The 16,307-nt window shown below is 39.7% G+C and overlaps 1 protein-coding gene across 1 annotated transcript; it reads left to right on the forward strand.

The window, feature by feature from the left end:
* Positions 1 to 2,191: 2,191 nt before the first annotated feature.
* On the forward strand, positions 2,192 to 14,356 carry FUNDC1 (FUN14 domain containing 1). Its single transcript, XM_085048421.1, has 5 exons — positions 2,192 to 2,302; positions 3,973 to 4,129; positions 6,010 to 6,085; positions 12,066 to 12,194; positions 13,714 to 14,356. Exons 1-5 carry the CDS (start codon positions 2,272 to 2,274, stop codon positions 13,789 to 13,791), a joined length of 471 nt encoding a protein of 156 aa, XP_084904547.1. The 5' UTR covers positions 2,192 to 2,271; the 3' UTR covers positions 13,792 to 14,356.
* The last annotated feature ends 1,951 nt before the right edge of the window (positions 14,357 to 16,307 follow it).

Below are 16,307 nucleotides of genomic sequence, written 5' to 3' on the forward strand. Positions count from 1 at the left end.
TTGTGTCAACATCCCAGGCAGTGCCTGCAGATCCCGGGCAGACACTTGGCTCATTCACAGCACCCAGGAGCAGGCTGGGCTGAGCACCACGGCTGTGAGCACCACGGCTGTGAGCACCACTGCATCCTACACAGCTGGAATTCACTGGGAAATGTGTTGGGAAATGGGTGCATCCTGATCCCAGAAGAGAGATACCACAGACCCACAAACTATCTTTCCCTGGCTCTTTCCTAAACTCCTTCCTTGCCACATGTCACATCACCCTGACTTGGCAAGAAGGGTGCAAAAAGAGGCAAACAGAAGCTGCATGTAGAACACAATGCAGCTTCTACCGTTAATCTTTTAAAAGCGTTAATTATATAAATCTCCCCCTTCTGAAAGGAAATTATTTTAATTGTTTGCACAGACATGGGGAAAGTCATCTGAGGAGTGCTGCTATTTTTAACTGATCGCAGTTAAAAATAGGGAAGCCAAATATAAAGAATTCGAGCAAGAGAAGGTACAAAAATAGCCAGGCTCCCACAACCCAAGCAAAACTTTCTGGTCACCTCTCTTACCCTCCTGGCATCTGACTGGGAAAAGTCAACAAGCATTTTGTTAACTGATTGGGAAGTGAATACCAAACTCAGCAATTTTATGCTTAAACAAGTAAACTTCGAAGATGCTGTTTGTCAAAACAAATCATAAGAGAAAAATCTGTGTTCCATACAGAAACATATCTGTTGAAAATCTTAAAGAAAGCAATATATTACTAGTTCTGTCGGGCATGCTGTCACCTGCTTATCATGATGGCAAATGTTTGTAATAAAAATCATTTAATAAGCAAACAAAACCACTTTATACACTAACTTCAAGTTTTATCTGCTAGCTTGAGTTTCAGAACTAACTAAAGAAGTACCTTCTTGTAGAAGACGTTTTCTCTTTTTTCGTGTCTGTTAAGGCTGATGCAATTAAAGGGCTTAATTAAAATTTTACATGCTTACTCCATAAAAATAGCTTTTTGACATGGGGAAAAGTGGATTTTTTCCATTATAATTGTCTGCCTTGTGTATTGGCAAAATAAGAGTCCAAATAAGAGGCTGTAAACACTTTTAAATAGTGTGTTTTCAACTTTATTATTTATAAATGATGTTCATTGATGCTTTCTTGATTCATGTTGCGACAACACTCCTGAAGCTGCACTTACTGTGTCAGCCACCTCCATGTTATGGCTGCACACAATTAAAAAAAAAAAAAAGTAATAGAATACAATTATGTGGCTTTTAGCCCACTGAAACCCCACCAACGCACTGAAGGAGGGAGCACATTAGGGTCACACGAGCCCAAATTTAATTTTTCCACATTTTACAGCTCACATTGGCTTTAACCTTTGTTCTTTGAGGGGCCTTGTGTTTTGTTTTCTTTTCTGGTTATTGATTTTTATGGGGCTCACTGCACGTAGCTGCCATCCAGCCATGCCTGCAGCCCCTACTCTGCTCCTCATGCACAACTGGAGATATTTGGAAGGTTTTAGGGTTCTTAGCCCCATCACTGGGGTCAATGAGCCCTTCACGGCACAGGCGTGAATATTGTGTGCAGTTTTGAGCACCACAATAAAAAAAGACATTGAACTATTGGAGAGTATCTAAAGGAGGGCAATAAAGGCAGTGAAGGCCTTGAGGAGAAGCTGTGTGAGGAGCGGCGGAGGGCACTTGGTCTATTCAGCCTGGAGGAGAGGAAAGACTGAGGGGAGATCTCATTGCAGTCACAACTTCCTCGTGAGGGGAAGAGGAGGGGCAGACACTGATATCTGCTCTGTGGTGACAGTGACAGGACCAAGGGAATGTCCTGGAACTGAGTCAGGGGAGGTTTAGGTTGGGTGTCAGGGAAAGGTTCTTCCCTCAGAGGGTGTTTGGGCACTGAGCAGCTCCCAGGGCAGTGGGCACAGCACCAGCCTGACAGAGCTCAGGGAGTGTTTGGGCAAAGCTCTCAGGGACATGGTGTGATCCTTGCGGTGTCCAGGGCAGGGAGGTGGACTCGATGACCCGCAGCTCCCTTCCCGCGGAGCACATTCCCGATTTCCCAAAGGCGGAACCCCGACCCTTCCCGTCAGCTCTCCCCGCAGCTCTCCCCTCAGCGCTCCCCTCAGGGACACCCCGGGCAGGGGGCGGGCGGCGCATGCGCGGCGCTGCCGCGAGGGGGCGGCCCGGCGGCGGGGCGGGGCGGGGCGGGGCGCGAGCTGCCGCTGGGGGCGCAGCGGGGAGGCCGCGCGCCGCCTCAGCACCGGCCAACATGGCGGCGCGGCGGCCCCGCTCCGCCTCAGGTCAGTGCTGGCCCTTCCCGACGGGAGCGGGGAGGAGGCGGCGCGGCGGGCGCCCTTCCTTCCTCTCGGGGGCGGCGGGCAGCCCCCTCCCGCTGCCCGCGCTGCGGCCCGGGGGCGGGGAGGGATGGCCCGGGCTCTGCGCCTCCCCAATCCGTGCGTGTCCCCCCTCCACCGCGCGGCCGCGGCACATCGGCCCGGCATCACCCGGGCTAAACCTCCTTGCCCGCATTTAAAAAACCCTTTTTAGCCGGGCCCGCAGGCAGAGTGAGTGCTGGCCGAGCCCTCCCGGAGCGCGGGGCCGCGGTGGGATGCGGGACGGGAGCGAGGAGCCTGCAGCCCCACGGCCGCCGCATCCTGCACCGTGCGGGGCTCCAGGGCATCGCTGTGGCCTCGGCGTGCGGCGCCGCTCGGCTCTGGCACACTTCCATGTGCTCGGAGAACGTCCGGAGCATCCTATGCCGCATGCAGGGAGTATTTTTCATCAGTAGAAAATGGTCTGGCAGTGTTGTTTATCACAGAACACGTTATACTTTTGTACACGAGTTTTGGTTTATATAGTAATAATTTAAGGGCAGAATTGACATAACTAACAGTTTATGACAGTATTTTAATGTTCGTCTCCATCTAAAGTTAAGCATTGTCCTCGATACCTCAAAGAAAAAGAACAGTGCCAACTTTGTAGCAGTATGGATCTTGCTATTTGTTTTTTAGTACTCAAGAACGCTGAGGTCATTAAAAAGGGAAAGAATGCACACCTGCATGTGTACTTCTTGCAGCCTTTGAAGTTTTTACCCATGCTGTTAGTACAAGTTTAAAAGCTGTCAAAGTTCTTAATAAAATGTTTATATCTCCAGTCTTATTTTATAATTTTAGATAATAATTTAACTGCTTTTCTTTTCTGCAATGTCCCCGCATCCTTGCTGAACTCAGATTTAACCTTAAATATATTTAACCAAAGTGGAGTTTATTTCATGTGTATATGTCCACAGAATGTGATACACACATGTATATTAAAATACTTTAAAAATATTTTTCTTTAAAAATCTGGACCCATCTCTTCCCCATGATGTTTGAGTATACATGGTGTTGAGGATCTCTAATCTGAAGTTGTAGGATGCCCATTTTGAAAACATTGACAGAATTGTCCTGCAAACATGGAACTTAATTGAAGTCCCAGCATCATCTGTTTCACTTATTGTGGAAAAGGAACAGAAGTGGCTTCTTGGCTTGGTGGCAAATGCTGATGACTTGTCCTCTGAGGAGAGCACTGGGCCAGGAGTTCATAATCTTTCAAAGTGTTGGTCTGTCCCTTTGGTTTTTGTTTTTATTGGGTTTTTTGTTTATGTTTAACGAGCTAACTGGTAGTTTCATGTGATGCCTCTTGGTTCCTTGAACAGGTAGGGGATTCTTGTTCACCTCTGTAGTGCCAGCTGTGGATTTTATAGATTATACCATCCCTATGGCCTTCTACTCCTTACCTTGATTATGGCATATAATCCCAAAATCCTTTGTTCTGTGAGCTGCTGGGTCATAGGTAACTTGTACACTACAATTTAAACCATTGGATTACCCAGTTAATGCCCAAACGGAGTCTGGGGTTTTTACATAAATTGTTAATTTACTGTATAACTGAGAAAATAATTCTTTTTACATTCCTTTTTCTTTTTAAGAGCACGACAGTGACGATGATTCCTACGAAGTGCTGGATTTAACAGAGTATGCCCGGCGTCACCACTGGTGGAATCGCATCTTTGGCCGGAATTCAGGACCAATTGTAGAAAAATACTCTGTAGCCACGCAGATTGTGATGGGAGGTGTGACTGGCTGGTGAGGGAGCTTCCCTTTTCTTAAATGACCTAGACCTTTTCCTTTGTTAGAAGATTTCCAAGGGTATTTGAAGCAGATAAATATATCTCCAATGGGATTTCCTTTAGCATTGATCAAGATTATTCATGTGTGAACAATTTCTTAGCTTGTTCCTCTGACTCATCATTACAAAATATTTTTTAATATTGGTAAAACACCAGTTATCCAAGGGAACCCTTACTAGATATTGTGGAAAAGATTTGGGAAAATGTTAGAGCTCTAAAATTACAAGAAATAAATGGAAAATTACTGCATATAGCTTTTATTTGCATGGAAAAGCTTATTCCCTTACTAGTCTAGATTTAGAAACTTAGTTGTATTATGGCTAAGGCATATTTTACAGGTAAAAGGAATGAAGGGGAAAAAAATACGCACCTATGAAGGGGTAAAATATACTTTTAATTAAGTGCCCATTTCATAGAGATCGTTTTTACTTCTCAGTTCAGCCAGAACCATTTTGAACAAATTCACAGTCTGCTCAGATGTTAAGTGAAGAGAGATACCACATCCTAGTTACACTAGAATAATTCATGGTGAAAGTCAGACTGTAAAGATGAGAACTTAAACTGGAAAATGTGGCCACAGCCTGAGCAGCTGTGTCAAGGTATTTGTTACTTGTCAGAGGTATTTGAATGAGATTTGTCTATTCAGTAATCAGAAAAACTGTAAATTCAGAGGGAAAAAAATGCCATTATGGTAGCACAGTGACTTTTAAAGAGAGATTGTGCAAGAATTGGAAGATGAAATAGACTAAAAATGAAATTGTTATACCCAGGCTCAGTACAGCTTTGAGAAGTGGAGGTTTAGCTTTCAGTCTGAGCTCTTTATTTGCTTCTGTAGCCTTAAAATTATTCTTATAAGTTAGATGTGTACATGTAAACTTAGAAGTTTCTAAGGAATAGTTCATCTGGCATCCATAAAAACTGGCTTATTGAATGATCTGGAAAGTGTATATTTCAGTATCTGTAGAAGCACATATCTCTGTGTGCCTACTGGTTTATATAAATACAAATTCACTGCTCATATGCAGGGGGAAAAATTCCTCTCTGTGTGTGGGCCAGTGTTCAGACCCATTGGAATTGCCCAGGGAAGTTGTGGAACCTTGGAAACTCTTGTCTGAGTCAGGGCTCTTGGCAGCCTGATTGAGCTTGGAGGTTGGATCAGACTCTGTAGCTGGCCCAGGTTGGGGAAGGTGCTGGCCCAGGTTGGGGAAGGTGCTGGCCCAGGTGACCTTCAGAGGTCCCTTCCTGCCCTGTCACTGGTCTGTAATATCAATACTTATGCTGTTCTCCATTTCATGTGGGAGGGTTTGGAGACTGAGAACCAGGTAATTTTCTGGTTGCCTTGATCTATTAAAAATAGACCAATACCATGTCCCAGTAGAGTGGCCTGGCTGAGTTTAACTCTTGTGGTGGGAATGTGCTTCTTTTTACTGAGATCTTTCAGTTATGAGTTGTGTAGTTAATATAAATCATGGTATAATGTATTTACCTTCCATTGGGGAACAGTTATAGTGGCACTATTATATAATTATGCTGTGCTTTATTAATGTACTACATTTAATAGCAAGATCTGGAGATCTCAAGCTTACTTTAAAGGGGCCATCAGCCAGCCACGAACAAGCAACCATTACTCACATTGTCTTGTTTTAGACATTGTTAATTTAATATTGCTTGCATTAAATAGCCTTAACTTTTAAATTTGTAAATATTAAGTGATACATTTGCTTTTTTAAATGAAAGAGTGGTGATAGTTGCAGTCAGGAATTGTAGAGCATGGCATTGTTCAGCAGAAAACTTCATTGGACTGGGTTTTTTTGTTGTTTGTTTTGTTCCCCTAAGGTGTGCGGGATTTTTGTTCCAGAAAGTCGGAAAGCTTGCAGCAACTGCAGTAGGTGGTGGCTTTCTTCTGCTTCAAGTATGTAGCATTTCATGCTTTCTAAGTTGGCAAATGTTATTTACTAAACAATAGGAAAAACACAGCTGTTGGGTAACATTTAATTAGGAAGGCTTCTTATCTACTTCATCTTTTTAGTCTTATCAGTCAAAACCTTACATTTCAGCTGGAATATGGTGTACAAATGTACAAAAAAGACTTTTCTAAAAATCAGTGGTAAAACAGAATCTACCCTGTCCTGTAAAATAGTTTGTAGGAAGACCAGAGAACCTTCTGTGCGGATGTTGAGGTACTGTATGTGATTTGATGTTGCCAGATGAGAGGAACTGCCTGTAAAACTATGGTTAAGGAGAATTTAAAATGTGTTTATTTTCCACTTGTTTGAGAATTTTTCAGAGCTTTACAAGTAGGCTGCTTTGGCAGTTGCCTGGAAGGCTTGTTCTGGTCCCAGTATGAGCCATGTTTTTCTCTTTTCTCCCCTTGCCATGTTATATCTGTTGAACCTCTAAAGCCTGACTTAATCTTGACAGCTTCATTGCATTCCTTTCTGTGCCAGCTTTCGGGTTCAAAAGTTTTTAATTATGTTATCTGGCATGATCATTTGCATTTTTCATCAGATATCGTGATTAGGGGAGGATATATTTCCAAAAAGCAGTTAAATTAGATGACAAAGTTTTAAGTAAAAAATAATACCATGTGCCCTTTTGTAAGATTGCCAGGGTTTTTACTGGCATTTTTCATGTCTTAATACCTGTGAGCTTCTCATTTTTCCTCAGATTGTTCTAAGGGATATAGATTGGTGCCTACTTAGGCTCAATAATACACAATTTCTTGAGATGGGAGGCTAAAGATATATTTATTCTTTCCACCATCACCCTGGAGGATTTCTGAAAGTCATATTCCACTTTTATTTCTTCTTTTGATTGTAATGGCTGATGCAGTCAAGGATTGATCAGGAAGGGTGGGGTAGTAACTGCTGCTGTGCAGTACATGGAAATGTCACTGTTGTGTGAAGTACACACACTTAATTCATCATCACAGTCCCTACTGGTTTGGGGGCTACTGTTTTTTTTTTTCTTCCCATGTTTCATATGCCATTGGTCTTAATTCTTTTAATGATAATTCTTTTTATCAATGTGGCTGCCAGAACAGAGGCACCTGGGTTGGAGGCAGCATATTGCTGCAGGTGCCTTCTAAATCTAAGACCTGGAGACAAAGGAGAATGGAAATCAAACAAAACACATCACTTGTGCAGGATTTTTGCTTCTTGAGCAGTGAAGTTTGGGGAGCTTTCCTGTACATGCAATAGGTTTGCCATGTGGCTGAGTGTCTGATTTCTTGGTTGATCTCATTTACGCTGAATCCGAAAAGGAATATTATCCAAGAGGAAATATGAGTTAAGTATTTTGATTGAATTGTCTATATCTTAAGTAAGATCAGATTCTCTTGGAAGGAAATGAAGTAAATGCCTTGGTCTCTCTTTTAATTCAAAACATTTTGCATTTTAAGGCTGAGTCATAAATTCTATGGTGTAATTACATTTCTGTAGTCTTTAATTTTTTCATTTAAAGATCACACATCCTGATTCTATGAATACATGTTCAGTGCTTCCCCTGAGTGGGCAGAGGAGTGTTTCAGCACATTACTAGAAAGTTCCTTTTTATCTGTAAATTTCTCTGAAGTTGCAGATTTCATTTCAACTGCTGATTGCAATATTGACATTATAATTACTTGCTAGAGCAAGAATAATAAGTACAGAAGGCAAGATTCTTGGCTAAAGCCCATTCAGTGAAACATTTCAGTCTTAAAATTAAAAAAATACATTTTTTTCTTCAGTGGGTGATGACTTCATCTCAAGAAATGTAGTAAGAAACTGAAAGCAATACATTCTTTGCGTGTCAGTTTGTACAAGAAGCAAAAAAACAATTTTCAGATTTTTGTAAGTGATTTAGAACTTCGGTTAATACAGTTTATATGAAAAGTAGTTGGAGGAAAACAATGAAAATGACAGGAAATTTGCACACCTTTTCGATATTAAGATCTGTTATCACATCTTTGTGGTGAATATTTCCACACCTTAATTTGATCAATAAACTACCCTTTTTTTTAAATGAAATAGATGTAGTTCTTCAAATATGCTGGTATAAGAGCAATATCCATGTACTATATTAAGGCAAATATAATGCATTTCTCATAACAAATAAGGGTTTTCCTTGTGTAACTCCTTGTTTATACAGCACAATTTAATGAAATCCTGAAGAGTTGGGAAATACAAACTTGTGTACCCTTGGTTCTCCTATAATGAATTAGTTAAAAACAACTGTTCTTAATGAGCCCCTAATATCTCTTCATTTTTAAAATCCTGTATTCTCAACAGCAGTTTTTTGCTCTGCAGCAAGAATACAAATTACAGGTTTTTCTGTTCTATATTGTCTATTATTTAATAATGAGATTGGATTTTTATTCAGTTACTTGTGCTTTCACTAATATATTTTCCCTCAGCCTGTTAATATGCCATTGATGAATTAAATTCAATTCTTCATTAAATTATGTTCTAATTTAGGAAAAGTAAATTGTAAAAATTTAAAATTTAAAAATTTAAAAATTAGGAAAAGTAAATTTAGGAAAAGTAAAGTGAAAACAACACAAGAAAGAAAATAAACTCCAAGATACCCTTGACTTTATTTTGTACAGGAGTTTGTTGATACTGTACCATGATAATGAACATGGAATCATGGCTTGGGTTGGAAGGGACCTAAAGACCATGTAGTTCCAGCCTAGTGTGGCATCTCAGTGAGGTCCTTCTGGGGCAGGAGACTTAGAGAGGAAGAGTTGGATTCAGTTTTATATTGAATATCACACTTGACAGCTGGTATGTGCAAACTTCGAGGGAATATTCAGTTGCACAGGCAAAGCAAATGGGAATTAGAAGTTGGTCTGATAAAGAAAAGCCAAGTTTCCTGCAGGTTCTGACCTGAAGTGGAGGGACAGGATGTCTGTGCCTCTGTCACCTGCACTGCTGGCAGTGAGGACAGCAGAGATGGTGGCTGAGGGTACAACCTCTGCAGTTCAACTCTTGCAGAAGGTGTTGTGTCACTTGTCAGTCCCTCCTTGGCTCTGTGTGGTGAGCTTAGAGATTTGTTGGATCTGTTCTGGAAGCTGGGGGTTGTTACCTTCCTAAATAGCAGAAAATATCTCAAAGTGCCCATGGCTTCTTTGCACTGGACAGGGAGCTGAGCACAGGGAACTCACCTGTGCCTTCTGGCCTTGCTTAGCTCTTTTAATATGAGAGATTTTGCCTTGAGAAAATTAAAACTTTTATCCCATCTTGCCATATAAATTTTTTGCTCATTACTCTTATTAATGTTTCACAATAACAAAGTACCTTTATGCCTCTCCAGTATCACCCCCAAAATGAGGTCTGCTGTTGGAGATTCTCAGTTTTCCTTGATTAGTGTGGAGAAAGATACACATATTTATAGTGTTCCTGCACAGATGTATTTCTTTAATTGCCTTTTTGAAAAATTCTTTTATTTTTTCAACAGTTTTGGAAGGTCTTAAACAAAAGTAAATCATACTAATGAGCTATGAGATATACAGATAAGTATATAATGTATCTATTATTCCAATATCATATATAGATTACTGTTTAACCAGATCATATTTAAGATCATAGATTACTGTTTAACCAGAAATCCACCCCCCATTGGTCTCTTTAATGATATATTCAATGAATATGTATAGACTTATATGACTCCTTAATATAGCCAAGTATGGATATGATAATGGAATACTGTTATTTTACTTTGCTATTGTAGGGCTGGGTTTAAAAATACTAGTAAACTTTGAGAATTCACATTTATGTAAATTTACTGTTATAAGCAAATAGTTTTTTAATGATGTATTAGAATCTAAAAATTGAAGTCTGTTTCTCCAGCATTTGAGTTCAGTGGTATTATTTCTGCACTTATGTACAAAATTATATAATTGATGGGGTTGCAGCCAAAGTAGATATGAAACAGTCTCTGAGTATCTGCCAATACTGGATTTTTTTTTCTTCTCAGTTAAAAATGTTATATTCAAAACAGTGTCCTCTGTTGCTTATTTTATAGATGTGTAAAAACACTCAAAAGTAAAATTTGGGATCTCTGCTGCTCAGATCAGGTAGAAAAGCTGTCTAGTTTTGATTTAAATGTAAGTTAGCTCTGCAGTAGTTACAAACAGCACTTAATTAAAAACTTCTGCCTCATCTTTGTGCTGTCTGGATAACTGAGCTAATTAAAGTTGTCTTAATGAAATGTTTCTTCTAATATCCATTTGCATTTTACAAGCAAGCAAATACATTAGCATTTCTTACATTGTGTTGGATTGGGTAGATCAGTCACATTTAATTTTCAGTTGCATGTGTGAGAAGGCACCAATTCAATGCTTGGGCCTTTTTGAAATTCTTGTGGTTATGTTAAATTTGTAAAATAACAATTGCCCCAATGTGCAACTATTTTTTCTTTTCCTGGTATGTCATTCAGTGAGTGGATGTGCAACTAGTACAGCTTTCAAACTGGTTTCCTGCTTTCATATTGTACCGACAGCCCTTGATGAGCTGTCCCTGCCTGGCACTGGAGCCCATGTGAATAAATGGTTTTGCAATTGACAGGCAAAGTCAGTTACTTTGTTACATTCTGAGTTCATTTTGCATTTGTCTGGTGAATTGGTTTTTTGACTTTTGCAAAGATGGAAGCTGAAGTTTACTTTCTTGCAGAGGTGGTCTTTTAGAAGCTTTGTTTTGAATTCAAACAAAATCTGATACTTGTTTCATTTTTTTTCCCTGCATCATCAAATCAGTTTTTGGTGAAATAGGTTGCTTAGTTACTGTGGCAGTTGTAATACAAGCTAGATGGTCTAATTTCAGTTATTTGGTGGACAGAACCATGTGAAAGTCAAACTGCAGAGCCTGTAAGTGATGTGAAACATTTCTTTTTAGGCTAAACCTAACGAATTGTGTATTTAAATACCTGTTCCACAGAAGTTCATTGTCTGTGACTTACCTTTACCAATGGAACAGTTTGCATAGAAGGCTGTTAGGCAAATTGGGTGAATTTTCCACCCACATGACCTTAAGAAGAAAACCTGAGCAATCTCACTCTTTACAAAGTGTTTTTGTATAACACCTGGTTGCCCGTAAATTTAGTGGTTTATATCTATTTGTCCTAACAGTTAAAATAAGCGGTAATCCTTGGTTTTGATTTTTTTCTTTTTTCCCCCAAATAATGACTTGTTTAACTGTTCTCTAGAACATGCAGCAATCAAATTTTAGTAACAGAAATAAGGCAGAGGTTTGGGATGAAGGTTAGGCATGCTAAAAAATTCAGTAGTTTGTGTGTAAATTGGTATGAACCAGTCTCCCCAAACGTATCCATTTTGCTGATTTTACAGAACTTGTGCTGTCCTCAAGCCATGTTATTTCTCTACTTACTGGTTTTGTTTTGTAAAAAGTGTGAGAATCATCTTGTAATGAGTGGTTTTTTTTTTTTTTTTTGTTGGACAGTTTAAATTGTGTAGGATAAAATAAGAGTTTTCAGTATTTTTAATGATGATTTTGATGAGCCCCAGATACTCTTGTCACAAATCAGAATTCCGTAATTCTGAAAGAAACTGAAGTGAAACAGTTTTTTCATTGTTGTCCTATGAACATGTTTTTCTTACAAGTAATGTTACAGTAGATGCTGAAGGAGAAACATTGCAAAGCTTTTATAACTGAAAAACAGAGAACTGGTAAAATTAACAAGAGTCTACTGAACTTTGCCATTGCTTGTTCTAATTTGAACTGCTGTCACTGAGGAATGTATGTTTGAAGCAGAGAACCTGCTGAAATTGGAACAGTGTCTTTTCCTGTATCTGTAATAACAAAAAACAAGAAAATCAACTTTGTAGGCACCAAGACAATGTATTTTGATTCATGAAATGTGAACTGCAGCTGTACTAATTGCCTTTATTTTCCTAGATTGCTAGCCATAGTGGATATGTACAGGTTGACTGGAAGAGAGTTGAAAAAGATGTAAACAAAGCAAAAAAACAGTTAAAAAAGCGTGCAAATAAGGCAGCTCCCGAAATCAACACTCTAATTGAAGAGGTAAGTCTAAGGTGATAAACTGTTTCCTACCAGCCAGATTTTCTTACCTTCCACTGCAGGTGATGATGAGTTGAAAATACAGGTGCAAAACTGGAAGGCATCAAAAATACTCCAGCTTTATAATTTATTGAAAGTTAACAGACTGTGTTGTCTTTTATTCATTCAGCTTTCTGGTTTGGTCACTCTTAAAGATGACACACAAAATTGTTCTTGGCGAGTGACAAAGCCAGTAAGGTCATGACATGGTAAAAAGTTCAGGATGGTGTGGTTAAAACTTGGTAACTACAAAGACAAAACCCAAATCTTCTTAGACTGCTGATAATAAAATTACTTGTCTAGACAAGAGTGACTGTTCTGCAGAAAAGCTATAGCTACTTTGTTACTGAAGTTGTGATTTTTATCTCATTTTTGTACATTTTGGAGCATATCTGTCTGCAGAATCAGTCAGTTGCCTACTATGTTGAGGAGAGGTAGCTGTGATACTGATCGGTGTCACTGAGGCTGTTTCACCCTGTCATTTGAAGACTTCCATTTAATCAATTTTGTGGTTGTTTGGGTTTTTTTAAAGCCTGATTTTACATATTTTCACGTTCCACACATGCAATCTGAGTTTCTTTCTGAATAACTGAGAATCCTGACTGTGGATGTTCTGCAGACAGTGAAACAGCAGCCACACTAGTGCTGTGTAATTAATGAGTTTTGACATCTCTGCTTTAACCTGAATGGAATTGCACATAGGTTGATAAAAATTACCTTTAATTTTAATGTGAATATGAACTGAAAGTTCAAGTGTGAGGATTTTCTTGCTTCTTCTGTACCTCAAGTAGCATAACCTTTCCTTCTCCATTGCCCTGTAGAAATGGGTGGGACAGGATGGGGTTCTTTGGTTTTCCTCTGGTTTTTTTTTCCTCTCAGATTACATGCCTTTTTTTCTAACTGTGTGTTAGCTGCCAGTCTGAAGTGTTTGAAGCAGAAGATTTATGAAATGGCATGTTGATAAAATATGTTATACTCTGTGCTGTTACTTCATGAAATACTGTACACCCATGCTGTCATACATAAGTTTTTTTCTAGGATTAAGTTGTTAGGAAACTGGCTCATAATGGAGTGAAATTTATTTATTTTCCAGTGGTCTGGTCTTCTGAAAAGCAGTATTTTTTTTAAACTTCTATTATGTGATTGCAGTTGAAGTCAGGGTGGTATTTGTGGTTTTTTTTTTTGTCAAGGGAGTTTGTAAAATACACCTTGTCTTAGTCAAAACAAGAGCGGTATTTGCTGTAACAATTCTACGGTATTTTGACTTTTTAAGGCTCACTGTATTTTAAATATCTTGTCAAAGACAGCTGAGAGTCAGTTTGCACTCCACTGGTGTCACCTACTTTTATATGTCTTTAGGCACATTGCTTCCCCCTGCACCCTTCTCCATAATTTCAGTGGTTTTGTTTCCAGGAAGTTGTGATAAGTATTAAATAACAAAGTCAGACACGATTAACTTTATGAATATCATTTTTCTTCTCAGTCAACAGAATTTATCAAACAGAACATCGTGGTGTCCAGTGGGTTTGTTGGAGGCTTTCTGTTGGGCCTGGCATCGTAAGGAGCTGAACGTCTCTTCCCGATGGGATTCGCGTCGGCAAAGAGCAGTTGTGGTGACACACTGTCTGCAAGCAGTGTGGGTCACTGGGCCTGCCAGAGCAAGACAAGTGGACTAGCTAGACAACTTGGGAGCTTTTACATTTCAGGCTTTTGCCTCTTGAAGCTTGGCAAAACTAGGATTTGCTGAAAAACTGTGCAGTGTGCTCATTATAGCATTTCTGGGCAAAACTGGTTCATCCTCATCATGACTTTTTATCTATGGCCTTTCAAGATCTAGCATTTTTTAAAATGTTATTCTTGGAATATAGATGTGTAGCCATACTATAAGAATGAAAGCTCCATTTCTATGTTTTCAGTTAAATATTGTTTATTTAAAAAGTATTTTTCTTCATGCTGTAGTAGGTAGTATCAATGACTACATACTGTATATGATATTGTAGTTTCAGCCTCGTGGCTGTCCATCTTCTTTAGAAGTCATTGCAATAATTATCAATCTGTAATACCTTTTTACAGAGTATTAAATAACTAAGAATCATGAGCTTATTAAAGGTGAAAATTAACTTTGACTCTGGCCCTTGTGTACATAGAAAATAAGAAAGTGTCTCAGTTATAGCCTGCAGGGACCTGGTGCTAGTGTTTGCAGAGACAGATTTTTAAGGTGGTTTTAGTGATTTGTTACTAAGTTATTCTAAAGAAGCTGAGAATCCAATCAAACATTTAATGCATTTTACTGCATTTCAAACCTGTTAACCTTTTAGAAATTTCTACCCAAGGAGGAGTTTGCTCTGCCCTGATTTCTCTGGTTTTTACTGTAGCAGCAGATGAATGTGAACTGGAATCTCTCAGCTGGGCTCTGTTGGGTTCCTGTTCACTTGTCTGAACAGCAATAGTAATTCATTAGCATCAGATGGATGGATGGATGAGTGTAAGCTTGGAATGCACAGGATATTGGATGTTGGATGTATTAACCTACTAAATATTTAGATTGGTGCATCCCTGGGCTCCAGAGGTTTGTTTGCATGTTGACCTCATGTTTGTGGTGTGCTTGTAAGGTGAGTAAGGTATGAAAGATGTCCTGCATGTCTCTGAGCTGTAAGGGTTTCATTAAGCCTGGTTAAGACCTTGGGAAATAAATCTTCACACACACACCCCACAAACCAAACTCCCAAACCCAAGGTGCATGAATGGCCATGAATCCTAAATACTTTGTTTTAAAGTGAATATCTGAAATTACATGAGCACAGTTGCTGTTTATTGGAAATGGGAAGCCCATGGAGGAATGTGCCTGCTGGGTTATCTGGGATTTAGAGAAAAACAAAGAAAGATGAAAATGTTAAAATGTGAAAGCCTTTGCTGTAATGTTCAGCCCAAAGAATAATGGGAATATAACCAACCAGTCAGCTTTTTTCTGCTGATGAAGCTCAGGGATTTTTGGCATGTTCAAAGAGTGCTGAAGCCAATTGCCATGAGTCACCCTCCCTGACTGGAAGGAATTTGGGTATCCTGGAGGGCTTTGGGGATGAAGTGACCACCCCAGTATCATGAACCTGTAAAGGTGCATATTTGGTCTACTTTGTGAAAGGGTTTTAAAGGTGCATCTCTTAGTGAGCTTGCTAAAAAGGCTGCTCATGTGACCAAGGAATGCACTTCATTGTTAGAATTAACAAAAGTATACAGTAGTATGTGAGACTGATTTCTGCAGAGGAAAGTTGCTCTGCTATTTTGTTGCCATCATCTGAGATTTTCAGGCAATGAATCAAGAATTTAAATACATTTATGGGTTCTACAGTTTTACTTTTTGAGTTAGATTTATTTGGTGATTTTTTTAAGCCTTTGGAATAAGAAACATAACATTGTAGATATAAAACTGAGGGACCAAAAAGGCAAGGAGAAACAGTGTTATTGAAAAGGTGAATGCTGGTGGTTTGTGCTGGGATTGGCTTCAAGTCCTGGACCCATGACTGGAAAAGAATGGCTGCTGGCACAGCAGTACTTGCTGATGCAGTTCCTTGGGCTGGTGAGGCAGAAGGGATGCTGCCAGCAGCTCCAGGTACAACTGGCAGGGTGAGGAGGTGATGGAGTGGCAGCTTTGGTGAAGGACCAAGACAAATAAGTGCAGCATTTCTTGCAAATACCTGAGATTTTTTATATGTCAGCTCAGATCAGTCTCACGTATGATGTGAGGAAATGCTCTGTAAAGTGAAAAAATGGACTGTAACAGGAATACTGGGTTTCTGCAGGTAAAGTCTTCTCTGGGATGGTTTCAGAGTTACTGTTACCCTCTCTGACGAGAAGTAATCCAGGCTAAGAAGATTTCAGAGGGCAAAGGCTGGGGAGGCTCTGGCACAGGTTGCCCAGAGAAGCTGTGGTTGCCCCTGGATCCCTGCAAGTGTTCAAGGCCTGGTTGGACAGGGCTTGGAGCACTGTATTTGGAAGGTGTCCCTGCCCATGGCAGGGGAGTTGAAACTGGATGATCTTTAAGGTCTCTTTCAACCTAAACAATTCTATGATTCCATG

This window comes from Lichenostomus cassidix, chromosome 1 (genome assembly GCF_008360975.1).
Source record: "Lichenostomus cassidix isolate B80296 chromosome 1, HeHo_3.0, whole genome shotgun sequence".
In the NCBI taxonomy this organism is placed as follows: Eukaryota; Metazoa; Chordata; class Aves; order Passeriformes; family Meliphagidae; genus Lichenostomus; species Lichenostomus cassidix.

Coding starts and splice junctions, on each gene's coding strand:
- FUNDC1 (XM_085048421.1), top strand. CDS start 2,272: ATGGCGGCGCGGCGGCCCCGCTCCGCCTCAG. Junction 2,303..3,972: donor GCGGCCCCGCTCCGCCTCAG/GTCAGTGCTGGC, acceptor TTTCTTTTTAAG/AGCACGACAGTGACGATGAT. Junction 4,130..6,009: donor ATGGGAGGTGTGACTGGCTG/GTGAGGGAGCTT, acceptor TGTTCCCCTAAG/GTGTGCGGGATTTTTGTTCC.